We start from the raw sequence: 27,955 nt of genomic DNA on the forward strand, positions 1-27,955 counted from the left end.
ATGATCAGAGCCAGGAAGATTTTATTAATTGGCAAGCTTAAAGGTTGCAGTATCCTTGCTATTGCAGAGGAATTGCCAGACAATGGCAAAATCTTTGCCTGTGCAGAAGAGCCCTGTCTCGGAGTGTACAGCCAGGAGGCATTTGATCATTCCTCAGATGGCAAAAAGATAAGCCTGCGAGTGGGACCAGTGGCAGACACCTTGGAGGTAAAATCAGCTGGAAAGGGAGCTTGGGAGTTCTTGTGAAGAGCACATTAAAGAGTTTCAGGCAGGTCTTATTTCCTGCCCACGTGATGCTGGGTGGTGGCTCTGGTTTGCTTGCAAATGTGTGAACACACTCTTGCACTTATTTCTTATTTTCAGTGTATGATGGGGCAGCTCTGTCACACAAGACAGTTTTTCTCCCTTTTAACTAAAATCCTGCAGCTTTTTGATCAGAGGGACCACAGGCTCTCAATGTAGGTTGGTAGGCTTCAATGGCAGTTTAACTCAACAAGGGTTGGCTTTGTTTCGGGTCCCTAATTCCAAATATAACAAACAGGAAGAATGGATCTGTACCCTGCTGAGCCAACTTTTGAGAAGGACAGCTTGCTCCCAATGTTCACAAGAGCTGGGAAACTCCTGGAGAAGTTTCCAATTCTGCTAAAACCTCTCACTATTTTTCCCCACAGCAAAGTCTTAGCTGAATTAGACCCCACTTTCTCACTTCCAGAGCAATGTGATTAGCCTCAGACAAATAACTGCTGTACTTGTTTCATTCTGACTGGTGACTTTGTTCCAAGACAGAGAAATCTTATGATTACTGGCAGCTCACATTTAATTCCAGTTTGTGGATCTCCAGGATGCTGCTGGGGGTCCAGCATGAGACAGGTAGTGCTCATACCAGGTTCATTAAAAAGCCTTTCTATTATTAATACAAATCAATTTGATCTGATTTCATTTTCAATCAGGATGTGTCAGTGTGAGCTTGATTGTAACTTTATTTGCATTAGCAGTCACCATATTTATTTCTAAAATGAAATGGCCAGGAGCTTTCTGACCTCTGGTTTTCATGACCTCCAAGATTGATAAGAAAGAAACAAAGAGCTTTGCAAGTATACGAAAAAACGAAATGTTACAGATCACCTGCAATGTGCAGCATTTAAAATCCCAGCTCCCCGCAGTGAGTGTGAAATTAATTGAATTGCTGTTGCTCTCTAGTGCCCATTCTGTGCAACTGACTTACTGTGACTGAATTAAAATATCTAGAGGCAGGCAGAGTACATGCTGTGTAGAGATTAAAGAAGGGAGCAAAGACATGAAAATTAAATCCTTAAAACAGAATGTTGCAATTGATTTTATATCCTCCAATTGCAACATGAAGGCACATCCTGACCCCAGTTCTGCAGGTGCTCAGAACTTCAAATACCTCTTGGAGCTGTTGGGAACAGAGATGGTCGTGTTTGGCAGGAGAGCTCCCAGCATGGGGACACCTTTCTTGCAGGATTTCTGCACTGGGCTCTGAACTTTTGCTATTCAGTGTGGCAGGCATTTTGTCATCAGTATCAGGACAATCAGGGTTGTCCTACAGGTTTAATTCACAATGGCTGTAAATGCTGAAACAATGAATTTGTTGGCCTTTCTGGTGCATTTGCATTTTGGGCTTCTTGAGGTTTGCCCAGCTGGATGGGATGCCTGGGTAGGTGGAAGAGGCTCAGCCTGTGCACAGCATGCTGCCTTTTCCCTCCCAGATGACCAATGTAGGTTGGAGACTGAGCAGGCTTCCTTTGCTGCCTCGTGGGCAGCTGAAAGGCAGGAAGACAAGGCGGGAGACAGGGAGGGATGGCAGAGAAGGGCTCTCACAGCTCAGCTTCACAGAGGAGGTGAAGAATATTTCAGTCCCTCATGGTCTGTGGGGAGGATGGTCTAGAGCAGAGCTGGCTAACATTTGCTGAGGAGCACAGTGAGGTTTACAACAGCTGGATTCTGGCAAAGATCGTCATTGCTGCCTACAGAGTCTGCAGCCCTAAGTGTCATTCTAGTCCCTTTGTAGAAACTAGAGGGCAGAGCTGGTCTTCCACCAATTGCTCTTTGGAGGTGTCTGATGCAGCTTTCTTGCTTGGTGATGATGGCTGAATTTTGCTTCTAAGCCGAGTACAGCAAGGCAATATTTCTGCTTATCTGCTTCTCCTCAAATTTTCGCAGTAATACAACTCCTGGAAGCAGGATTTGCCTCACTGCCCTGACTCATTCAAAGCAGGAAAATGTCATATGGTCTATAGATTAACTACCTGTCAGGGAACTCCTTCTCTGCTGCATGAAGCTGTGATTCAGCATGTCCAAACTGTCAGAAGGAGTATGATCTCTCCCTTCTGGTGTAAAAGTAGGCTACCCAGGAGCTGCATCCCAGCCTCAGGTATCATCCAGGTGCTGCAGGGTGTGTCTAGGGCTGCCCCACAACTACTTCTGCCCTTTCCAAGGAAGCTGCCAGATCTTGCAGCAGTTGCCATAAGGATGCAACAAATCTGTGCCAGTGCACCTTGGACAGTGGAGTCATCATGTCACCCATGTGACTTTGGCTCTTTCACCTAAATCCATGGCTCAGCAGGGCTGGGAGCAGGCAGAGAGCAGAGCAAAGGCAGCACAGCAGTCCATGGCAGAACCTTGGTCAGGCTCTCTGAAGCCTCTTGCTGCTCCCTTGTGTTATCACACAGCCCTGGTGGGGTTGGCCTGTTTCCCTTCCTCTTGTCCCAGATCACAGCCAGTACAAAACATCAGGGATTTTGACCTGTAAATGCTAAGTATCAGACAGGAGACAGAGAGCTCAAATACACGGTAGGGTTCACTTGGTACCTGAGGGCATGGTGATAAAATTCCACCTTCCCCATGCATGAGGGACAGACACTGCCAAGTTGGGTGAGGTCCCCAGCAGAGCACAGAGCTCTCACAGACCTCAAAACAACCCTCTGTGCCTAAGGGCCTCAGGAACTGTACATAATATTTTGAAATGTGGACTGAGGGGAAGCCTTTCTTCAGGTGCAGGTGTCTTTGGTGGGAATTAGCTACCTATTTAACATGTCCTGGGCCAGTGTTTAAAAACATTTCCCAACAAATCTTCCCTTAAGTCTGAGCTCTGCTGAGCCATGCCTGGGTAATGTGCCTTGCCATGGATCTGCTGCCAGCAAGAGGCTGATCCTGCACAAAGAGCTTCCTTCAAATCCCAGTGGACTTTTGATGAACAATGGATGCAGGATTGAGTCTGGAGGGAATGCAAACTATTGGGAAATTATTCCCATCCATTATTTTGATCCTTCCATTTTAAAATTGAAAACGCAACACAAAAATAACACGGTGTTTGCAGCCAATTCTGCTGATTGCAGGGCATTGTGGAAGCATGTCAGGGTTTGCTTTCTTCTTTTTTCCCTCCTGTTAGCAGACAGAATAGGTGAAGAGGTTGAGCTGCAGATCTCATTTCTCCTGTTTTGCTGCTTGTGAAGTCTGCCAACAGAATCCACCTTGACAAAGTCAAGGACTCTGCGTTTAATGTTGAACTGAGTGAATAAATTATGCATGAAATTGTGTCGGAGTCTCTAGTGTGCTCTAGAATTGCTCCTTTTGATATGAAAGGTTAATTCAGAAAGGAGTCCAAAATAGCTGGAAATTGTGGGGATAAGTGGATAGTATTCACTGTTGTGAGCTGTTATTACTAGAAATTGCATTCCCTCTCTGGCTTCCCTAGAGATTTCGCTTTGCTGGTGAATATAAACTGTACTCAATAGAATAGCATTTAGGAGTAACAAGAGTGTATGTCCACACACAGTAAAATATTCTAATGGTGTTTTAAAAGCAAACTGTACTTTTTCATGTATTCTGTGCACCCCAAGGATGGATTGCTATTACATTTAGGTCAAGAACAAGGCACAGGAAAGGTAATAAGTTTTGAGTACATCTTTATTACAAATATGCTGACTGTATGATCCATATCAAAGGAACTGGGCAGTAATTTTTTTTTTTCTGATTGAGTTTGTATGTGCCTTATGAGAGTGTTGTCTCTGATCAGGACTCCAATCAGGTTTGCTCTGAGTTTTGGCAGAAGATTCATTCATGTTATTATTTGAGATGTCCTCTCCCATATCTTTTGCTGTATCCATCAGCAGTGCTGCTGTGCCCTTTCTCATGGTCACTTTTGGTACATCTCCTCAATGGAATGCAGTGTTACATTTTTTTTTTTTTTAATCTCAAAGGAAGTTAATGACTCACTGTAAGCAAAAGCATTAATTTTAGCCAAGTTTGCTCTGAATTAAAACTCTTATTACCATCTGTTACCATCTATGATGACTCTGTAGCAAGGAGCAGAGATTGCACTGTAAACACTCAGGAAATTAGTTTCAGCAGGATATTTTGCAGGCAGATTCTTTCCTTCTGGATCTCAGCTTTCCTCACAGTTGGAGGCATTTGGGCTCTGTCTCTCCATGCAAAGGACAAGGCAACTCCAGAGTGCTGTGAGGTCCCAGGCAGGGCCTGGCCCAGTCTGTGCTGGGAGGGCCAGGGTGTCAATCCCTCATTTTATACCCCCTCATCCATACTGGACAGCTGGAGTTTTCCTCTCCAGCACTGTACCCATCTTGGCTCTGCAGTTAGAGCAGATTTTTTATTTGGTGGCTGTTTTTGTTCAGCAGTGGGTGCTGGCAGTGAGGAAACCCTCTCCAGGGTGGTGCCCTGGCCATGGTGACCACCTGCCTGGGTGACCTGCGTATTGCTAGCCAAGGGGCTCCAGGAAACACTTTTCTCTCCCTGTGGCTGTTATCCTGCTGTTTAGAGCCTGCTCTAAAGGTAAGGCTGGTGTAAGGAATTTCATGGATTCCTCTTATAGCCCTGCAGCTGTTGCTAGCTAAGTATGGAAAACCCAGCAGCAATTATGAAGCTGCAGAAACAAGAAGCCCAAATCATGGCAGGTCCCACGACAAACTCAGGTTATTCCTTCCATGTGTCAGGTATCTGGATGCCCAAGTGACCTTTCTGGATGGCCATTCAGGACTCAGTGAAGTGGCAGAAGAAAAATGCCTTAGAAACCATGGCCTGGCACACCCAAGGACAAGGCTGGTGTGCAGTGGTTAGACATCCAACCCAAGCACCCTCCTGGGATGGATGCTGTGATGTTGAAAGGTAGTTTATCTGTATCAGAAGACAGATAAGAAAGATATAAGCTGTCAGCAGGTAGGCAGTACAGAAAGTGGGCTGAAATGAGAAGTCCAGCTAATATCCAGAGAGCTGCACAACTCCATATGGACCTAATGAAGTCATTGCATAAAAGTGAGATTCTTTTTCATTAGGGAGCCATCCCACAGAGCAGGAGTAACATATGTTCAGCAATGGCCACATCTGTTTCTGAATGTCTGCCCCCCACCTCCTCCACCCAGGAAGGTTACAAGTCAGAAAGTGGTGATAAGTCATGATAATTACTTGAATTTGGCTTTGGCTCTTCTCCCTGAGGAATAAGACCTCTAACCTCTCTTTGTGATGGGCTCCTGCACCCAGCTTTCATCCTCTGCCCCTTCCTGAAGTACCTACATTGGACAGACTGACTGAGGTGCAACCTGACATAAGACACTCTTCCACAGTAGCAAAAATGTTCCTGCTGCTTTCCGCCAATGTGGCTCAAGAGGGAGCCAGGGCAAGATTTTCTTGTTGGTCACAAAATGAAAAGATGAATCCCAGGATTCCAGATGTCCCAGTTTCTACTACATTTATAACAAACCAGCATATATTTGGCCTTAAGGTCTTCTTTCATTATGGTATAATGTGTCCTAAATGTGGGCTTGTGAATGCTTTCAGCAGAGTTTCTGTGCTATCAAGCATCCAGTTAAATGTGACTATCCAAGCTTAATTCCCCCACCACTAACAAGCTGACAATGACTTTCCTCTATTTCCTTGTCTGATCCACACACTCCTGCCTCAGAAAAGCTCCTGAAATCTCTCTTTGGGAGCCATTAACCTTACTTACTCCCAAAACCAAACCAGTTTTTCACATTCTGTTGCCTTTGTTGATGCTTTTGCTGGTACATCCCAAGGGATGCCTCATCACTCGTTGTGCACGATGTCTCTAAACACAAAAGGGAAATCTGGATGCAAGAAACACCATTAAAAGTCGTGGCAGAGACAGTGAGTTCTGGAAAACAGAACTGTTTCTCTTTTCCCTTGAAATGCAAAGACTTGAAAGCATTTCTGCTCGCCGAGATAGGTGGATGAACTGTTGTTTCATTGCAATGCACACAGATGCAGTTAAATAGTCCCAGATGGAATCTGAAATATTCCATAGCAGCCTCTTGGGCAGCGAGTGCATTAACTGCCACAGGAGAAGGCTGTAAAGGCTCCCATCTGGTCATCCATCAACACTTTTATACATTATCATCAGCAGCCTGCTTGGAGGGAAGGTGTGCCACATTTCTGAAAATCCAATTAGATGATAGCAGTCAGTTCTCTTTTATCCTCTCTGTTGCTGAGCCATCCAAAGCATTTTTTTAGATTAAAGAAACATCATTTTCCTTCACAGGGGCTGTGCTGCTTTATCTCTATCATGACCTGTTCTTTCATGTGCTTTATAATTCTATATTAATTAGGATTTCAACCTTTTTCCTGCTACTGAAGTGGGACACACTAGTTTGCAATTCCCAGATCTGCCTTATGCCTCTTTTTTCCCCAGACCGATATAATTGCCACTCTTCAATTTGTTGATAGTTGCTCTTTTGAGAAGAGAGAACTTCTTGCAGCACCTCAGTGTCAGGGTTTGATGTCAGTCTTACCCTGATGGATCAATTTACTTGGACTCAAGGTATGCAGGTGTTTCTGCTGTGACTCTCAACACCATAAGCTGGGATGAGGCATCCTCTTTTATATCCTGATTTTCCTTGAGAAGTTCAGAGATTCATTGCTGAAGAATTGTTTGCAAAGCGTGGAAAACTCCCAAGATCTCCAGAATAATTTCTAGCAGTGTTACCTTAAAAGAACAAGTTTCTGTTTGGTTTGGGGTTTATACAAACAACAAATTAATGGCAACGTATTAAACTTTCAGGTAAATAATTAGTGTTTTCTCCAATATCAATTTTTTTCCCCAGGCATTACATGCTGAGGATGAGCACTTTGATATAGTCTTTATTGATGCTGATCAAAGGAATGCTGTTCAGTACTATAGCTTTGTCATGGATAACCACTTGCTGAGCATGGATGCAGTGATCTGTGTAGAGAATACACTCATGAAAGGACAAGTCTACCTGGAGAATGTATCAGATGAAAATGTACTAGCTGTCAGAAAATTAAATGCAGTGATTAATTCAGATCCTCGTGTTGAGCAGGTTAGTGCAATGCCATTGGTTAAGGTGCCTGCAGTGCTGTATCTATGGATTTTGCAAAGTACTCTTTAAAATGCTTCTTTTGTTGGTGCCATTATCCAAAGGACCTAAAATGAACTCAGATTTTATTATAATTCACCTCACTTGAGCTCTAGGTATAAGTTTCTATATTCAGGAGTGGTCCCTGCTCTGTCTACATCTTATAGTGTGTTAAAGGCAAGATAACAAGAGAGCACTTAAGAGTAAATAATCAACTTTACAGCACAACTAAAGAATCACCACTCTGCTTTGAAGGTTCTGGGGGCTGTAGGGCATCACCAGCACAACAGGAGTCAGCAAAGAGAATAAAAAGAAGAAGTAATAGGATGCACAAACAATATGTTGTGATTTTAGAAACTGGAGAAACGCGATTGCATTTTTTTTCTCTAGCATTTGTGTAAGCAATGAGTTTGGAAGACGAATGGGAGAAAATACAAATGCCTGAAATGTTTGTGTTGGAGGGAGCTTCAGCTCAAAAATAGGAGTAGGGGAAAAGCTACTGTGGCCTGAGGATTACCCTTCATATCAGTGAAATTTGGGTGACAGAAAGCCAGGTACCAAGCAGATGAGAATTGTGTTATATTTGCAGGTGGTTTTGCCTGTGCAGAGTGGACTGAGCCTCATCCGAAGGAGCCCTGTGCCTCCAGATGCAGTGATTGAGTCCAAGGTGGGTATTTCCTCTCTGAGCATTTCTGGGAAAATTTTGACTCTGCCAAGGACAAGGACAAAAGAATTTTCAAGGGTTTGGTGGCAAGAACCCAAACATGTGGTACTGTGATCATGGGTTTAGCAGCTTAGAGCTGGGCACCTTTAGCATCTCCAGTCCAGGGTGGCACTAAAGCTGATAAATGCTGATTCCCTGCAAAGTCTTTCAGATCAGCTGGTCCTGTGATGAGTCTCTGGAAGGACTGGTGTACTGCCCACCAGGTTTCAGTGTTTGGTGCTCTCCCATCCTTCCCATGCAGAGGAGTGTGGGAAGATGGAGCTGAGGACCAGTAATGAACCAATACATTTCTGAAATAGTTCATTTTTTTGCTCAAAGGCAGCACAGGATGCCCTCCTGTGCTTTCTGAGCTGGATGTTTTCATGGCCTTACATTTTGTTTGTCCTAAGGAAAAAATGGTGTTTTTCTCTGTCTCTGTTTTATGTAGTGGGCCTCATCCAGCTGTAATGAAATTCCCATCTGGAATCATAATGGCCTACCTCAGTAAACCCAGACCCAAACATCCTGATTGTTTTGCAGTTTCTGAGTACTCCCAAAGCTACACCCACTGGTAATTCCTGGCATTTCAAACTCAATATTTTAAACATCTTGTATTTTGCATTTTGATTCCAGTCGGGGGGAAATGATGTATGGCAGCTGATCAGATGACAGCTTGGGTTAAGTTATTGGCTGATATCTTTATTTGTGCACCAGCCTTGTGAAGATATTTTGATTGCACTCTACTTGACCTAAATCCTGCCTTTGGAACCTTGTTTTCAGCCTCTTAGCTGAGCCTCAGGGCAAGATTGGGCCCTGGGGATGAAATAACTGGAAGACTTAATCAGTCAACTTCTAAGACTTTGTACCCAAGCCAGGCTAGGAAATGCCATACGCTACTCTCCTGAAAATGGAGTGGTTGTACCATCTCCCTAGAGCACAGCCCTTCTGCTCCATTGTCTGGCACCTTGGTGCTCTGTTTGAGCTTAATATCTGTATGGGTAAGGGGGCTTTTTGGCTTGAATTAGAGATGCTTTTTGTATCAATTAATGGCCCAAGAAGACATGGATACCTGCTTATGCTCCCACCTCGTTCTCACCAGCAGCGTCCTTCACAGCTGTCAGTGAGCTCTGCCCCTCACTGTGCAGGTGTTTGTGTTTTTGTTGCAGACACAAGTGGTGAAGGATGAGGTTTTCTGGGGCTGCAACCGGCGCCGCATCCTGGAGCGGCTGCGCTTGGACGGCAGGGTCGCCTACGTCACAGGAGGAGGGCAGGGCATTGGCAGGGCCTTTGCCCACGCCCTGGGGGAAGCTGGGGCTAAAGTAGCTGTGGTGGATCTGGTCCTTGCCAAGGCAGAAGCGGTGGCATGTGAGCTCAGCCTCAAAGGTAAGCACTGAGCATGGTGGGCACTGTAATGGGTGGCTTTCCTCCTTCAAACCTGACACTGCTCTGTAGAGCAATCCCCTCCCATCCAGCCCTGGTGGAGAAGTGGTTAGAGTAGAGGATTTTTATGCCATGGCCACAAAGCTTCTCCTGCCCTGTCAGTGTTGTGCCAGCAGTCACTGATACCACACCATCTGCGAGAGTTATTTATCAATATAAACTCTTCTAGAGAGGCAAAGTGATCCAAAGAAAATTCCTCTCTACAAGTGTCCAAAGTGGTGAGCCATGGCTGACAGGAACAGAGAAGAGTCACCTTGTACAAGTGAGATCTGTATGACCAGAACTGAACAGAGATGGTGCTACTCAAAGTAAATCATGCAGGCTTCACTATGGATGAATGAAAGGTTCCGCCACAAACTCACCTATCCTCTCTTCCAGACCCTCTTCCTCCCATGAGCCAAAACCCCCAAAGGGTAGTTCTATTGTCAGTCTGAATCTTTCACTGTGCTCTTTAAATTGAAGACAAGTAGTTTTTCAAGCTCTCCCTCAAACATGTGTGCAAGGTCAGATATGGGAACAAAATACTAATAGACATAGTAAGTAAAATCCCAAATAAGAGGTAAAATCCTCTACAAGCCACTTCTGTTTTAGCAATAAAAACAGAAAATGTAGCATAAAATCAAATTTCCCCCTAGAGCTGTGCTAAACTGCAATTGTAAAGGGGAAAAAGAAAACTGGAAATATGATTTTAATGATAAAAGAAAGGAAGTATTACTCATTTTATAATTTCTTCTGCGAGATTGCACCTGAGCCTTCTTCAAAGTTCAGTACTTCATTGTCTCTAAAGATGGACGATTCTCACATTCCCACTTGGATAAAGTCACCAGTATTTGTTTCCACTCTGACTTCTGCAAAGGATTGGGCCATTAGAAACCATATTCCCCAGCAAAACCAGCCCCTGCAGATGTATTTATATCACTCAGTCTCAGGAAGAGACAAGGATTGGTGTCATTCTGCTTTGAGTACCATCCTGAGGTTCCCCAGAAAACATTTAAAATGAAACATCTGTCTGCACAACTCCAGCTCTGCTAAGCAGGAGACACTTCACACAGAGTGTCAGTGCAATGGTTAAAGCTCTGATCCCAAATAATGACCTAGAAGAAAGTGTCCAGCTCCTATTACAAATTCTTTAGTCATCCAGTCCCTCCTTCCCTGAAGCTTTTCACTCTCTTATGCACCAGAGCCATATGGTTTTGGCACAAAGTGGCTGTGCCCTACACCTTAACTCTCCTTTTGGACATTTTTTCCCTGTGAGATCCTGCATATCAAGCAGAGCTATTCGGATAGAAATGGGCTACTTGATAGAGCCATGAGACTTTGGATGCCAACAGCCTATTGGAAAATGAACTTAACTCATCTCCAGGGCATTTTCAGTGGGAGTTTGATCATCTACCTTTCAATGGCTGCCCTACATCTCTGCTCCTTCAGCAGTGGGCTGCCAGCCTGAAGGAGGTGGGGGGCTGTTCCAAAATGCAGTCAAAGAGGTCATGAGGCATAGCAAATATTATTGCAGTCTAAAGTAAAGAAAATCTCACTGCTCACTCTTTACACATCTTTATCCTTTGAGGTCAAATATTATCTATCAATTTGACCAGTGCAGCTGGTCAGGGCACATCTCTTCCATCTCATGATGGGTTTTGAGGTTTTGAATTTATTGTCATTCCCTGTTGGAACAACCCCCAAACTTTGTAAAGCTTTTGTGAAAGGGAATTATATCCAAATGCCCGTTTTTGGAAAGGATCTGAAAAGGTCAGGTTTTCAATCTCTTTCTCTCCAGAGGTAACTAGAGATTCTAGCCTGGACCTCAGAAGCTTTCCCTTGAAAACTTTTTGTTGAAATCAATGTTTCCATGAAACATTTTGGCTTCAAAGAAGTATCATGCTCTGTTGGAAATAAATTTTGACAAAAAGGTTCAGCTAGCTTTACACTCAAAATATTCACATGAGTAAATTGAAGCAATCATAACATTAATACATATTTTTCCTGCTGTAATAAGGACAAAGGGGCTGTGATTTTTTTCTCCTCTATGGCTGTAGATCTCTAACTCAAAGTTGGAAGCTCAGTGCCCCAAGTCATTCCCAAACTGATACTTTTTCAAAACATTTTACTTAGCTTGCTTAGAGCAGCTCTGCTTCTTATACCAAGGAGCCCTTTCCTGCCTTTTGGGATGGTGCCATCATTTCATGATGAGTTTTAAACATCAGAACACCTGTGATCTCAGTTTTAGCTTTGTTAGACAGCTCGGGTGTATGTCCCTTGGCTGCAGGGCTCTTTGTTTTTAGATCCTGTGTGAATACTTTTTTCAACAGTTACTAATAGATCCTGACTAAAGAACCAAAAATGATGAAACATAACCAAAAAATCCTAAGGGTTACCTTCCACTACACACACCTCTGTCTTCAGGAGGAATCACTGCCTGTACCCTAAGGGAAGAATTAGTCTGATGGGATTTTTAAAATGTGCATTTTCACTGTAAACTATGCAAATGCCTTGTGCAATGTCACTCCTGATCTTCTTGTCTATATGCAACATGTTACTTCCATTTATAGCGAGAGACCAGAGATGAAGCCTGTGGCAGGGGGACGTGTGTGTGTCCCTGCAGAAGGACACCTCAGATAGGCATATCCAGCGCAGGGATTGTCTGCAGCACAGAGCCCCTGGGCTCCTCTCCTGCCCCCCTCATCACAAACCTGCCTCCATGAGCCCCTCAAAAGTGGGCTGAGCATTGTGGAGATGCATCATCCTCTGCATCGTCCTGTGCTGGGTGTCTTGCCTCTGATTGCATCTGTAGATTTGAGGCTATTTTCCCACAGTTTGTTTTATTTATTATTTTTAACAGGTGGTTTGAGGGGACACTGGAGAGACAGAAAGAGGTTTCCTCCCCCCTCTCAGAGTGCAGGAATATCAGATTAATTGATTAAGGTGGAGTATGGGACTCTGGTTTGAAGTGAGCGTGGTTTTACTTCTTCACTAGACACATGTGGCACCTTTTGTCTCATTTTTATAAACTGACCTGTAAGATGAAGTTCTAAATGGGATGAGAGTTGGAGGGCAGGTGAAGTGTCTTTCTGTTACCATTAGTAACACACTTGCACCCATTTTATCTGTAAATTTAAAAAGGAAGATTGCAGCAACTCCCTGTGCATTACAAGCCTTGATAACAATTAGGGGGAGCAACAGGGCCTGTCTGGCTATTCTTATTCTTTCATCATGTTTAGCATAAAACCTGCCATAAAATAAGAGGTCTTGTTTTGTAGCAGAGCATTGCATCCGTTTTTTAGTTGTCTGTGTTTTTTCTCTGCCATGGAAATCAAGAGAACGGCATCATCAGTGAAAGGGACAGCAGCTCCCATGCCCTGGCACTCCAGAGTGGCATCACCTCGGGCTGTGCACTCTGACAGGCTGCTGGAGGCACTGGAGAGGAGGAAGAGCTTTTCCATGCAAAAGCCTCTTTCCTGCCACTTTTCCACACACACCACTGGGCAATTGCTGCTTTGCCTCGTTTTCCTGGAAGCTTCCATCTCAGCTTCATTTTGGGAGAGTCTTCCTGGAATAGGCTTATGCCTTCTTTTAAATGTTTCATCAGAATGATCTAAAAGAGGTAACAGTGTGGAACAAATTTGTCATTTATATAGAAGAAAAAGATCTTGCTTTAATAGCTGCAACTTCCTACTCAGACTGCTGATCACGGTCCAACCCCAGTGGGTGCCTCCTTCCTTCCTTAATTAAGACTCATTTCACCACAGCCCTTACTGGTGTAGCCTTGTTTGGCTTTGAGGATGGGTATAATCCCAGTGCCATCAGGTCTGGTATAATCTCCTCAGCCTCAGCAGGCTTCTTATGCTGTTTAACAATAAAGTTATTTAAAGCTGATTTTTATAATGAATTAATTGAAGTTATTTTCCGATCAGTCCTGGTGCAAAAGTCAATGGCTGGATTATTTTAGGAAAAAATGCAAAACTTCTTAATATTTCAAATTTGGCAAATCACTTCCAGATGGTTGCATTATTCTGGCAGCGTGATTTGCAGTAAATAAGTCGCTATGACTGCCATACCTGTTCACCTGCAGGTATTCCCACTTAGCTCCCACCTAAAACTTTGGTTTTGTCTGAGGCCCCCATCTCTCTGCATGCTGTAGTTCACCCAGAGAGAGCAGTTTGGGACAAATTAATTCGATTTCTGTAGCATCTTTGGGGGGGACCTGGCAGAAGAAAAGGCTCTGCAGAGCGGCTGGGAGCTGGGGAAGCTGCAGTTGAGGGTTTGGACAGAAGATGGTGCAGTGTTCCACGCTTCGTCCTGCGCGAGCGGCAGCCCTGGCTCCCACACCTGGGCTCCAGGCTGCTCTCCAGCCAGCCAACCTCGCAGCAGTCAGCAGCTTTATAATGGTATTGCAGTAACAAACACACCTTTTGCTACTATTTGTGGAGCAATGAATTAAGGTGGAATATATATACACACATATGTATGTATAAAATACAGCCATATAAAAAAAATCTCTATATATTAATTAAAAAACAATCATAAAATAAGATTTTTTCCCCTCGTGAATTCCTATGCTGACTCCATCACTCTTATTTCTATGCAGGCATTAAAAGCCTTGCCCTGGCAGCAGATGTGAGCAAGCCTGAGGATGTGCAAAGGATGGTGGATGCAATTGTGTCTCGCTGGGGCACAGTCCACATTGCATGCAACAATGCAGGCATCAATCTGAACTCTGCAAGTGAAGAGACTTCCCTGGAGGAATGGGACAAAACTTTTAATGTTAATTTACGAGGATTGTTTTTGTGCTGCCAAGTAAGTGTGAAATACTGCACTGGTTAGTTTTGCAAATGGATTTTAATATTCTGTTTCCTTTATCTCAAGATATAATAGCACTTTATTAATAATTCTCACAACAAAATTGGTCCTAGTTTTGGTGGAGTTTAGGAGAGATTTGCTTTATATTAATGACAAATTTTGGTCAATACATTCAAATGCAGCCGGTACTTGGTGGCTACCCAAGTCCAGGCACTAAGGAATGGCCAAATTTTTTTTCAAGGTTGGTTATTTGAAAACCAGAAAGCTTAGAGGGGGGAATTCCCAACATTTGTGATTTTTTGGAAAAACTATTGCCAGCAGAGGAGAGGTGTGAAATGGCAATGGGATTTTTCCCTGCATCAGCCATTTTTATACCAAGTTTTTATATCAGGTACTTAAAAAAAATGTGTTAGCACATCAACTCTTCTGAAAAGACTAATTTATTATCATGTCATTATTAGCACAATCACAGAAAGGGTCACTGGTCTTTCCTTTAATTTCTGTCACAGGCTGCAGGCCGCATTATGCTGAATCAAGGATATGGGAAGATAATTAACACAGCATCTATGGCAAGTTTAATAGGTGAGTGATGAGAGCTAACAGTTGTGCTTCAGAATCCATATTTTAATTACTACTGATGCTATTTGAATCAATTAAACCTGTATTGGGAAGGAGTAAATCACTGACATTTCATATTAGAGGAAATGTACTACAAAATTTTTATTGATATCATTTTTCAACATTTATCTGTCCTCAATGTTTTAGAGCACTTATTACTTTTTATAGAAAAGGTGGAATCACCTTCTCTGACTCTGGAGTAGATACCACAGGAGAGATGCTGTTCCCTCCAAGCTGTTCCAGGCAAACTCCTTGGCATGTGGGAAGCTGAGCCTACAAGATGCTTACAGGCCACCCAAAGGATTTTGTGTCAATATTTGCCCTGGTACCCATGGGTTTTATAACATTCTCATTGCCAACAGGTGCCTGCACCAACACTGCTGAATCAGCAGTGTCATCAAAAGGACCAATAAACCATTGTAACATATGGAATGAAATCCCTACTGCTGAGCTAATCTGGAAGGCTGCTGAGCTGAAGCCCGTGTAACAAAAATTGATCAATTACACAAATTAAGCATAGCCCTTTAGGAATTTATTTTATTGGTCTGGACATCTGTTGCAGTATTGTCCAAATCCAAAAATCAAATGGTGCCTTGGGTTGCCAAGTTAGGCAAGAAAATCTAGCAGCTATAAAAGTACAACTGAAAACCCCTGTATTAATATCATGTCCATCTGCTGAATGTTACATAAATATGCAGTCTTTTTATTTTCCTTCGGAATAATGTTTATTTTTACTGTGCCCAGTTTGACATTCAATGTCATTCTACACAGTTTATTGCACAGTAACTTTAAATGGTTCTTCAAAAATCCATTTATAATGTTGTTGTTAATATTTTTTCAAGTGTCTTTACCAGCTGTTTTACTTATGCTTAAACACAGGCACCACCCCTTCATCCCAACTTTGTAAAGTTACAAAAACTCCCCAAGAAAAGTAGTTCTGACAAGATTGTGTTGCTTTAAATTTCAAATACCTCAGGCTTTCCTGCTCTGCTCTGAACAGTCGGGCTCTGGTCTGTGCTTGGGCTGTCACCATCCACATCATTGTCACAAAGCAAAATTTCCTGGGACGTAGTCCATCCTGGAGAAATTTAGGAAGCTCTGGGAATTGGCACAAACTGGGGATCTGCTGGTTTGGCACACAGCTCCCAGCCTTGCTGCAGCCCAGCAGTGGTCTGCTCTGCTTAAGGAGAGGCTTTTTCCAACTTTTCAGTCGGGGCTTGGCAGAGCTCTGCTGAGCTGGGTGGTGATGCCATTCCAACCCAGCATCCATCCCAGCCCCAGCTTGGAGCTGCACCTCCTTGGCTGGTGGGCCAAGCAGAGGGGATCACATCTGAGGGCAGTACCTGTCCTGGAACAGAAAGGAACATTGGAAAGCAGCCCTGAGAGCAACCTGGAAGGGTCATCCCAAGATGCATTTAAATGTCAGTGAAAGTTAATGTGTGCTAGGCCAGAAGTTAAGAGATGGAGAGATGTGTTTACCTCCTGAACCTGTTTGAGTCTTGGCATTGAGAAAATCTAGTAGTTATGAAACTACGACTGAAAACCACGATGTTCATATCATGTCCATCTGCTGAATGTTAAATAAATATGTTGGTTGGTTGGTTATTTAAGTACGTTGGCCAACTGGCATAGTATGAAATGTTTCTAGAAATAGTTAGGGGATATTTTTTTTGTTGTTGTTGTAGGTTGAGTCCTTCCTCAGAGATACAGGAAAATGAGGAGACACTTAGCAGGATAGGGAGGTTTTTGTTTGTGATTTTTCCAGATACACTGCTCAGAATCAGCTTTAATTAATCAAAGATAAGCTGCATACATTTTGCATATGTGCATTTTGATTCTGGTGTTCCAATGGAATTATTCCAGGCGTTCGCTCCATCAGCAGCGCCGTTCACACAGGTGTAACTCAGAGCTGTAATTTTTACAGTGAATATCTTCAGTGGGAAGTGGTCTGCTCTGCTCTGTGGGCACCTCTCATTAATATTGTGTGGCTGCTTCAAGGTCAGGCTGGGAGCCTCGTGCACCAAACAAGGGGGCAGCAGCAGTGTCAGGTTGTTGTGGTATAACCCCACAGCCCTTCCATCTCTCCCTCAAGGATGGGAGAGAGGATCTTCTGGGAAAAAAACCCCAGCCAAAGTCAGAACAAAGGTGTTCAAAACATAATACAGCTAATGTTGGCAGAATTTTTATCTGCTTTCTCCTATCATCTGTTTTGAATAGGAGTGTCCTTCTCAGAAGTCTTAGCAATACAGATTTTTTTGGTGACACTGCTGGAGGCACGGCTTTCTTCACAAGCCCCATTTGGTATGAGTTTGGAGGGTTACAGATTTGCTCTTCTCTCTGTAAGAGACCACCTTAGGTAAGGGAAGAGGAGGTGGAATGGAGTGCTTAGCTGCAGAAATCCCATCCAACGCCAGAGATTCACAGCTTCTCCTTGAGTTCTTCCAATTGAGAGGGGCTGAGTGTCTCATCAGGGGAAAATTTCATGCTCCTAATTACCTTCTTCAGATATTCTTATAAAGGCAACAGTCCATGGAAGGACTTTTGATAGCTGCATCTCATCACCCAAGTCAGAAACTGATTCTTGTGTCTTGCAGCAACTTGTTCTCACCCACATGCCCTGTAGGTGCAGAGCCAGTGCCAGAACTCCTCTCCTCTTAGCAAGAGACCACCAAAATGATTTATCACAGACAGACATGTTTGGAAAGTTTAGCAAAGAACTGCTTTTGGGAGGTTGCAAGGTTAACTACCGAAGTTGTATGTAACTTGGAGCTGATGCATGGCAATTAATCAAGAAATTACGTTCCACATCTCTTTGAGAGCCCCCACGGCGCGCTGCGTCAGGGGGCAGCAGGCACACACTGAGGGCAAGGCACTTCTGCTGGTCAAAATGCAAATTATTTCATATTGAACGAAAAAGAGCACAGAATAAATGCTGGCAGAGGAGGGCCATGGTAGGAAACACTCTTTTTAGCAAGGAAAAGGCCTCTGAATTCTGAGCAAACCTGAAGCATATGCAGAAAAAGCCCCCTCTAATTGTTGCTGCCATCATGTGTGTGCTTTAAATCTATTCACAAACATCTCTGTTCAAGGAAAAGGTCCTTGTTCACATACTCACTGATTTGCAGCAGGGCTTTTTGGCTTTTTCAGAGTTTGGGTAACTCAGTTATCACCTTGTTTCCATCCTTTACATTGACATATTCAAACCCAAGAGTTTAAGTCAATAAAATCAGTAGTGGGTGTGTTGGGATGCCACGGGTGGCAGTGATATAGAACTGATGCACCAGCTTAATTTATTGAGACCAGTTTAATGCCAGCTACTAGTGCTGCTTATGTGCTTTTATCAAAATGTTGGGAGTTGGGGTTTGGCTGCTGAACCTTGCACAAACCCAGTGATTCCTTTTCTTCCAGGGTGGAGCGTTATCCAACCCCAGAGGCTGGAATTGCCTGTCTTTGTGACTACTGATATTTGCCCTAATTTCCCCCTCTCTCCCTCCATCAGAGTCAGCAGCTCAGTGAAGGTCTGTGCTGATACAGAGCTAATTATGGATGGATGCTTTGCACTGGATTTCTTTAATGAAGTCCTAATGAAGCCAGAAAAGTCCAAGGAGAGATACTTTGTGGGTGTGAATCCCAGCACCTGGACTGACTTGGATTGACTCCCCTGGGTTTAAGGCACTTTACACCCACTGGGGATTTGTCCTTAAGTAGCTTTCACTGAGTTGGAGAGGGGCAGAGCCACCGAGCACACGGCACTAACAAGCTTGAACATTGTAATTAGCAAGCTGATCATTTTCTGTCTTTGACTGACATGTGACATCTCTGAAACATTTTCAAAAGCTTCAGATTTTGAAAGTGGTGGGTGTTCTGAATTTTTGGGATGCACCTGTGTTCACATCCACACAAACATTTGTTAGATGATAATATGTGTTTGCCTCAGACTATGGATAATTTAAAAATTAGGGAGAATAATTTGTTCCAAGAAGCTATATATAATATGTTATATAAAATCTATTATGCACTTATATCATATTCTATCATATAATGTCATATCAAACAATTTACTGTTACATTCAGCTATCAAATATTATCCACCACATATTATTATAAATAATATTAATATATTACATAACACAGAATATATGCCAGACATTATATTATTGATTATATAATATTTTAGAATTATGTGATAATATATTTTATTAGTATTACAGTGCACAAATATATAAATATACATATGTGTACAATATATGAACGTGTTTGTGTGTATATGATTATTTATCTTTCTTCAGAGCAGTCAAGTATTGCGTATATATGTTTAATACATCTCTTTTGTCTTTGCCCAAAGATGGGATCTTTTAAATGTCTTTATTTTTATTTTCACCATTGTTTTCCAGCAGCCCATCTGCTGAGACAAAATTGTTAGATGGCAAAATACATATTTAAGGGTTTGTGTTGTAGGTGGCTGAATTCTTGCTGCTCCCTGCCTATTACCTGGGAAAAGGGCAAATAGCTCATCTCAATGCAGGGAGTTGTCTGTGTAGTGCCTGAGCTATTTTAATTTGGGAAGAATAAATAATTTTCTTCTTTTGAATCCCTTGTAGTCCCTCACCCACAGAAGCAGTTGGCGTACAACGCCTCCAAAGCCGGGGTCGTAAAATTAACACAGACATTGGGAACCGAGTGGATTGACAGAGGAGTAAAAGTCAACTGCATTTCCCCGTAAGTAAAATGTAGTCTCATTTTGAAACTACAAAGGGAATGAAATGTTCTACAAAGCTCAAATGAACACTATCTCAGCAAATAAAGTTTCTAATTAGCAGGTGGATTGCATCCCTTTTTATGTTGTCTTTTCCTTAACAAAGGTTTAAATACTTAGAACCGAGCCTGCTCTGTTGCTGTGTATACTCAGGGATTTAAGGAGAGGTTTTAGCATTTGGTAATAGGTTTTCCAATATTGTGAAGGGTAGTTTTTAGCAGTTCCCTTCCAGATGAAATATTTCCTTAGTCTGTTCAAGCCTTCTGTGGTTAAAGAAAGGGTTTTTGACACTTAACAGACAATACTTCTTTTCCCTTTTTACTTGAGACAAATACATGGGCACTTTAAAAGCTACATTTTATTGCTGTTATTGAGCTACTGTTCAGCTCCAACAGACACAGGAGACTTGATGTAGTTTTGTAAATATATATATACACATATATTTATTACAAATTGCATTTTCCTTATTTTTGGAGATTTCAAGCTCTATGTTTTAGGGTATTTATTCACAAAGAAAAGTTTTCCTACCAGATCCACTTTGTCTCTCCCTGTTTCTCACACACATGCCCAACCAGTCATTTTATTAAACAATTAGCAGTGCATGATAGTGCTGAGCAGAAACCCAAGTGGATAGCGTTAATTGGAAGCGGTCAAATTCTGTAGACCATTGAAGTCAATCAGAGTAACTAAGAAGGGCAGGATTTTAACCCAGGAGTTAAATTGTAATAATGAAGATAATAATGTACATCAAATTAGGGAAAACAAATTACATATTTTAATCCACAAAGTGGAGGGGGAGAAAAAAATCACAGAGCTTAATGGCAAGTGCTTCTTTTTCTGCCGCTGGTCTGCTCTCCCCTTGCTTGTGCTAGCTGTCTTCCTTATGATTATTTATTACTAATTATACCAGAGACTCCAGCCGTCACTCTACGTGATCCACAGATTCTTTCAACAGCATCTTACTTCCTAATGGGATTTTCCCCATGCCCATGCTAGCAGCACTGTAATGGTGCTCCTACAACTAGCACTAGTGAATTTACACTGGCTTTCGGGAGCTGGGGAGATGAAGGGAATTAGGGAAGCTCAGCAGGACCTGGCAGGAATTGTGTCTGAAAACATGTGGGTAATCTGCACCAGCAGAGTGGGATAGTTGTGCCACATTCACAGCAATTATGGATGAGAAGGAGGAATTACCCACTTCTTAGGAGTTTACATAAATTTAAAAAATAGTTACCAAATGATCAAAACTCATTGTTTTGTACAGCTTGGAAGCAAGCACTCACTTCTAGAGAAGTTATGTTTCTGGAGACAGTTGCCAGAGCATGGAGAAAAAATAGACAGCTTCTCTTTCTAATTTTCAAGGCAATACAGGGTTACATTTTGATCATCTCTACCTGTCTTAAACTCTAGCTCTGAGCTCAAAATCCTACCACAAAAAGGGAGTTATATATTGCCTTTTTGGAGGAATAACCAGGAAGGACATACAGAGAACAAATATTTTGCTGTCTTTGAGGTCCCCTGTTGTGGACAGAGCAGTTTCCCCAAAGCAGGTGAGAACCTGGACTGAGATGCTTTGGGGACCAGCAGAACTTCCCTCACAGAGCCTCCAGGCTCTGGCTGAACCCCTCATGATGGGATTGGCCAGGAACCCCTGGGCACGAGGAAGGAGCCTGCAGCAGTTCATGGAGCTCAGATCTTCCATCACACGAGCAAAAAACTACATCTGCTTCTGAGTGAATAACTATTCACATTTAGAGTCCTGCCTGTGTGAGATGTGCACCTGCATTTCAGTGCACATTTGGGCCCGTCCCCAGAACTGTGGACACCACTAGTGTCACTGTCTCTTGATGTGACTCACCAAGGACCAGGGACACCTTTGACCCACTTGATCTGAGTACCCAGCACCAGCAGGTGCCTCAGTGTCATCATATAACAGTATGGGATTTTAAGGAGTCTGAGGAGAACAGATGTAGATATAAGGCATTATGGTACCCAAGATCAGCTCTGGATAAGTAAAATATCTGTGTATTAAAGTACTTTGCCCCTCCCAGTCACGGTTACATTAAAGTTTCAAGGCACTCCCAGTGTGCCTCTGTCTGAAGCTTCAAATGCTCCAGTCTGGCCTTAAACATTATTTCACCATGCAAACCTTTTGGCCTTTTCCCCCTCTTCCTATCTGGTCACTTTTTATCAACTTAATTTCTTAATGAGTGCATAAAACTTATGCAGAGCAATGCATAAAAGTTAGCAATGCATAAAATGTTATGACAGAGTCTTTAGGATGATTTATTACATTTATAAAATTGAACATGCAGGCTTCTCTTGCTGGCCAGGCAAACCTGATGCCCAGGGAGAGAAGGTGGCTGAGATTCCCTGGATGCTTTGGCTGACTTATGCTGTTGCTATCGTGGAACCTGTGCTCAGTGCTTGCACCACCATCCAGTGCCATCACCTCATAGCCTGCTGCAGAGATGCCAAAAAATGAAGAAGGTCTTGGAGTCTTCCTGAAATGAATGTGGGGGTTGAACTGCAGTGGGTACCTCGGTGTAATCAGAGAACTTTACTGGGCACTGACTGATGCCCAGCTGCCCATAGGATTTAGTCTCTTTGCTGGTTTCAGGACATGGAAGTGTGTTGGGTGTGATGGAAGAGGAAATTCTGGAAGGTGTCTGGTTTTTGGCATGTACAGCATTGAACATGTCATTTTTGCAGCCATTACACTGAATCAATGTCCATTTTTTTGGCTAATTTGCCTTCTTGATTAGCAAGACATGAAATGCCATTATGTGATGACCTTTGGGAAGGGCAGGTGGAAGCTGATATTAAGGTCAACTTGCAGCCAGGCCAGCAGTCTTGGGGGATGAACCATGTTCCCTCCTGATGGGCTGCAGGGATTTGGGTTTGGGCTGCTGGGCAAAGAGCCTTTGTGTGCCCTGCATCCTGCCCTACTCCTCTGAAGGCAGCCACACAGTGCTGTACCAGGCTTGTAGCCGCAGAAAGCAGGCAGAGCAGGATCACTGCAGGTTTGGGGAACACTCCATAAGGGGGAAGGAGGGGCAGATCTGGCAGGTGAGGGAGCACCCCAGCATCACCTGAAGGCATCCCAATTAAGCAGCATTACTATCCCCATTAAGCAGCAGTCGTTGCTGGTAAGTATCTTTGGACTTAAATCTTAATTCCTTGGGAGATGTCCCAATTAAGTGGATCTTGTGATTAAACACTTCCTGATTAAGTGGAGTGTACTTAACTCATTCAAATTAATAACTCATCTGAAAGAAATCAAGTTACACACAGATGGAATCTTTTTTTGCTCTCATTTGGGGATTGAGTGCACGTAACAATTCCAGTTAAGTATCTGGTAAGTGATATTTTTCCTAATGTGTCTCTTGAAGTGGAATTGTTTCAGGCAATTGTTTTTTCTCCTTTTTTTTTAGGGGTCTTTTTTTTTCCCCTTCATGTCCAAAATTTTCCTGTGTATCAATAATGAAATATTGATGCTCATATCTAACATTAAGGAACCAGCAGTTTGATATTACATTGACATGCAACAGAAAAGTACTGATAGGCTCAGCACTGCATACAAGATGAGGTAGGGAATTAATGCATTGGCAGTTGTCTTTGCTGGAACTGGTTAGGAGCCAACTAAAATCTGCCTAAAAGGGTTCGACAACGTTAAATTGCCCAACTTGGCACCAAGCTTTCCCAGAAGATGTGTAGTATCAATGACATGCCTAATATTTATAGTGCCATCAGTATGTGTGTTTGCAACTTTTAAGTTTTGCGCTGTATTTTTTTCTCATTTCTATAACAAAAATTTGTAGTGAAGTTTGATTTCACATCTAAATTTTTGCTACGTGGAGTGAACCTAAAGAAAGGTCCAGCAAGAGGCACAGCACGGTGATTCACAGACTGCAGTGATCAGACCAAAGATCATTTTTCTTAACAGATTGAAAAATGTCCTCTTTTTAGCAAAATCTGTTGTGCTGGAGGACTGTGTGTTTTATTCCCTAATCTGCATTCCCTTGAGGTTAAAATGTATCTGTACATGAAAAAACCAAGAAAATCATATGGATCTTATTCTGGTCTCTGCTAGTGTAAAGCCAGAATGATGATGACGATGGTGATGGTTTTGTAAGCTCAGTGAGAGGCACGTAAGGGAAAGGAGTTCAATATATTTCATGTCTGCTGCTCAAAGCACGTTTCTCTCTGAAGAAAACCAGTTCTTGAGGAGTTTAGAAAAGCAAAGGAGACTATGGGGCTCTGCTTGAAGGAAATAAGTAAAGCATTCACAGTCCTATACTGGAATGTGCTTGATTTTGTTACATTGCCAGAACTTAAATGAGCTGCATCGCTCAGTGTTTCTGAACTGCTCTGCTCTTTATTGACAATTACAATAAAATATAAAGCTGATATTTAAATCCTGCCTGATTAGTGCGAACAGAAATGTTTGGGGGAAAATCTGAATTAGTTCCACTTCATAACAGAGTAAATAGTGGATTTCAGCCTTCATTTAAAACAAAAGGTAAATCTCACATCCAGAATCCAGTCTGTCTCAAAAAATTATTTCCTTGGAAGTCTAAATTGGGATGCCGATGAAGTTTCAGAACAAAACTGGTATTTTTATACTTTGTTCATTTCATATTTATCACTAGCTTGTTTGCTAATTTTCATTTGCAAGAGGCAATTCTTCCAGCTAACTGGCTGCCTCAATGGGCCACTGATTTCTTTGAAGTGACAGTCTGTAAATATGCATAAAAAAGAGATGCAATTAGCGTGTGTGTGGTTCAGTGCAGCCTGATTTCATTGGCAAGTTTACCCACAGTGTTGATAAGCTACATTATCTAGAAAATTGGCCGCTGAAAAACAGCACCTCTGATTGCCAGCAAAGGTTCCAGATAACAGGGTGCTGAAGAGAAATATAATTGAGGTTGAATATGTTAACCAAGGTGTCACATGCTCCTTAGAAGCGCTAATTTATCAGCATGTTGGAATTTTTATTAACATTTGGAATGCATTTCTACCACACTAATGAAGTGGAATTGGCAGTTCAGGTTTTAGTTATTGTCATTTCTGAGAAGTTAAATGTAATTTCTCGTTAGACACAGTTATGTAAATATATTTGTTCAGGGGCTGAAAAAATTATACATTTCACAAAATACAAATATGTTGTTAAGGAGGAGTATGACAAATCAGTTGCAGCTAAAGTCATAAAAGCCAGCCAAATCTTTGCCCTGCATTGTGCTTCCTGCAGCATTTTAGGGCACCTGAAAAAAACAAACTTAGCAGAGTTTTAGTAAATAGTGGAGTCAGTCATTAATGCAAAAGAGGCATGACAAGTAAATCAGTGTTATTTGTCAGGTGTTGGTTTAAGAGGGATCACACTGGGTGTGTTGTGCTTATCTCTGCTCCTCTTTTTTTGTGTGGAAAGGCTCTGGTGCCCAGAAGGGTGCTGGTTTTTGTTCCCCTCGTTGTTTGACATATGGGGAGTTGGTCTCTTTTCAGTTTCTGGGCTGTACACAAGCATGCTGTATGATATTAGTTGTAGAGTGATGAGAAACTGGTGGAAGGACAACGGTTCCCAAGAGCTGTGACAGACCCAATTCAAGGCACTTTCACTCCCAATGTTGTGCTTGTTTTCTGGAAAATAAATTTAAACTGGTGATTATGGGTAACCTGAAAGTAAGGAGGTTGTGCTATTAGCTGAGAAGATCGTGTGAGTGTATGTGTATTTGAAAGGAAAGCCCTGAGCTGCCCATCAGCAGCGGGAGGTGATGATAGGAAGGGAGCTCTATGGAAGTTTGCACCATGACTTTCAGCAAGGACAGAGCAGGCAGGATGTGCTCATCTCCTTTGTGCTGTTACCCTGCTTTCCTTCTGAATTAATATAAAACACCTCTGGGTGCTGCCTTTCCTCCTGGGCAGGACTCACAGCTGAACTCTTGGTTGGTGTGCTCACTCGCTGCAGGGGCATCGTTGACACGCCGCTGATCCGCTCGCAGGAGCTGCGGCCGCTGGTGCGGCGCTGGCTGGCTGACATTCCTGCTGGGAGGCTGGCCCAGCCCACGGACCTGCAGGCTGCTGTGGTCTACCTGGCCTCCGAAGCCTCTGACTACGTGACAGGCCACAACCTGGTCATCGAGGGTGGCCAGAGCCTGTGGTGAGAGGCGTCCTGCAGTCTCCCTTCTCACGGTCCTTGGAAAGTGAGTATTAAAGTTAAGCTTAGCCCCAGCTTTGCCTTGTGTGACTACATAGCCAGCTAATATGAAATTATTGTTTTCTTCTTTCAGGTGTTAATTTGGAGACTTGTGTAATGCACAGGAAGAATAAGGCAAAAAAAAAAGGGCAATCTTTCAGTTTTCCAGCATTTTCGTGTTTTTCACGCAGTCACGTTTCTGTTAAATTAGTATTTAATGATATAAAAGTACATTTACTGCAGTGAGATTTGGCTATTATTTAAGTTTAACAGGGGGCATTTTAAAAGCAATCAATATTAGCTGGTCTGTGTAGTTTATTGTTCTTAAGCAATTTTTTTGTATTCAAGTTGTTCCAGTGACATCTGTGAGTGGTGAAAAACAGTTGGATGTAGTGTTAAAAAAAATAAATTAGTTCATTACATTTGAACCTGAATGTTGCCATTTAATATTTACTGGTGTTCTTTAGTTTTTGACAGTGTTTTTATACAAACACCCACATAAATGCCCCTGAAAGAACAGTGCTGCACTTAATAGAGATTCATGGTTGGTAATTATAATGGCTCTAATCCAAACCTATTGAGGTAAGTAGGGACTGCTCATATACTTTAAGTTAAATGCATGTTTAAGTGTTGATACAACTGGGTCTTTGTTTTCCATGATAGACAGAAGTAAGCAAAGGTCATCTTCCAAATAATTTCTTTTTTCACTTGTAAAATTCTGAAGACAACTCTTGGGTGCAAACCAAGGCCAGCTCAAGTGATATTGATACAGTTCTGTTGGCTGAAGAGCTTGTTTTAGTGATAGCATTGGGTTCATTGCTTATAGGCAGTAAAATGTGGCACAATAACCCCATGGTTCTGATATTGCTCTGAATAAAGACAGACTTCCATCCTGAGGGCCCTAAAGCATAACCTAAGGAGAATTTACGGGAAGAAATTCACTTGCAAATCCTCATGTCATTTGTTTTGCATTTGGCAGCTCTTTGTTACCATAACATAAATAATTGTGGATGGATGTCATTGCTTTGATTAAGTGCTACAAGCCCATGCATTGGCTGGCCATTATTGTGGGGAATTGCTGTAATGGCTTCAGACTTGACATTCACTGCTACGTTGTAAGGTATGCGCCTTGCTGACGTACTATCATCGTTATCGTGGATAAAGTGCAAGAAGACACTTGTCTTCATTAAATTTTCTATTAGACCATTGATAATTAATACATATCTCATGTTTCATCTTGAGTCGTTTTTCTGGGGAGTGCTGCTGTTAAGCGACTCAGGGCTAGAGCTTTTTGGATGAAATCCTTGCCTTGTGTGCATGATCTAATTTATTGACAATGCTCTGAAAACTCACAGGCTTAAGTAGAGCTTGATTTTGGATAAATCTTCAAGAAAAACAATTAAGGATTTAAACGTTTTATTATTTTTCTGGGCTCACAGAACCTTTTCTCTCCTAGCTCCCACACTTGCATCATTTTGTGTCATGCTCTGGAGGGCTCGGTGGAGTTCTCACATCCCTCTGGCTGGCTTTTCACCCAGAGGTTAATGTGCAAACATTGGTGAACTCATCAGGAGCTCTTCCAAGGGATCCTAGAGGGGCTTGTATACTATTGCTTGGACTGCTGGTGAACAGTTTGTTGCAGCTTCTACCTAAAGTGTAAAATAATGAACTTTAGTTAATTTGAAACATGAACTACAGTTGGCACTGGAACTATGAGCAGTGTTTTCACTTTCTCAGCAGAAAGAAAAAAGACTGAATGGACTGCTAAGGCTGAAGTTCCATTCCTTGCCTGGAGATGGTTGAAGTTCAGCATCAAAAGGCACTGTCAGAGCACTTCAGGAAGCTGAACTTCACTGCCCTTGTTTTGGAAGACTTTCAGCCAGCAAAGGTCATGCTGTGATTTTCACAAGTTTCAAGTTAAAAACAAAACCCAGACATTAAAAAAAATCACCTAGACTTAAAAAAAAAATCTAAATTATCTCTTAACTAAGCAGCCTCCAGTGTTTGGACTAGAGCTTGTCTCGCCTGCTCTGTTTGCCCCCAGGCTCTGCCTTTGAAGGGCTGAGTGGGCAGAGCACAGG

At 42.5% G+C, this 27,955-nt stretch overlaps 1 protein-coding gene across 1 annotated transcript; it reads left to right on the top strand.

The window, feature by feature from the left end:
- On the top strand, positions 1 to 26,070 carry LOC131562944 (D-threitol dehydrogenase-like). The gene is made up of 9 exons (XM_058812746.1): positions 1 to 207; positions 7,095 to 7,331; positions 7,957 to 8,034; positions 9,237 to 9,453; positions 14,096 to 14,304; positions 14,817 to 14,889; positions 19,527 to 19,644; positions 25,647 to 25,881; positions 25,969 to 26,070. The coding sequence occupies exons 1-8, from the start codon at positions 1 to 3 to the stop codon at positions 25,840 to 25,842; spliced, it is 1,335 nt and encodes a 444-aa protein (XP_058668729.1). The 3' UTR covers positions 25,843 to 25,881; positions 25,969 to 26,070.
- The last annotated feature ends 1,885 nt before the right edge of the window (positions 26,071 to 27,955 follow it).

This window comes from Ammospiza caudacuta, chromosome 12 (genome assembly GCF_027887145.1).
Source record: "Ammospiza caudacuta isolate bAmmCau1 chromosome 12, bAmmCau1.pri, whole genome shotgun sequence".
NCBI classification, from domain to species: domain Eukaryota; kingdom Metazoa; phylum Chordata; class Aves; order Passeriformes; family Passerellidae; genus Ammospiza; species Ammospiza caudacuta.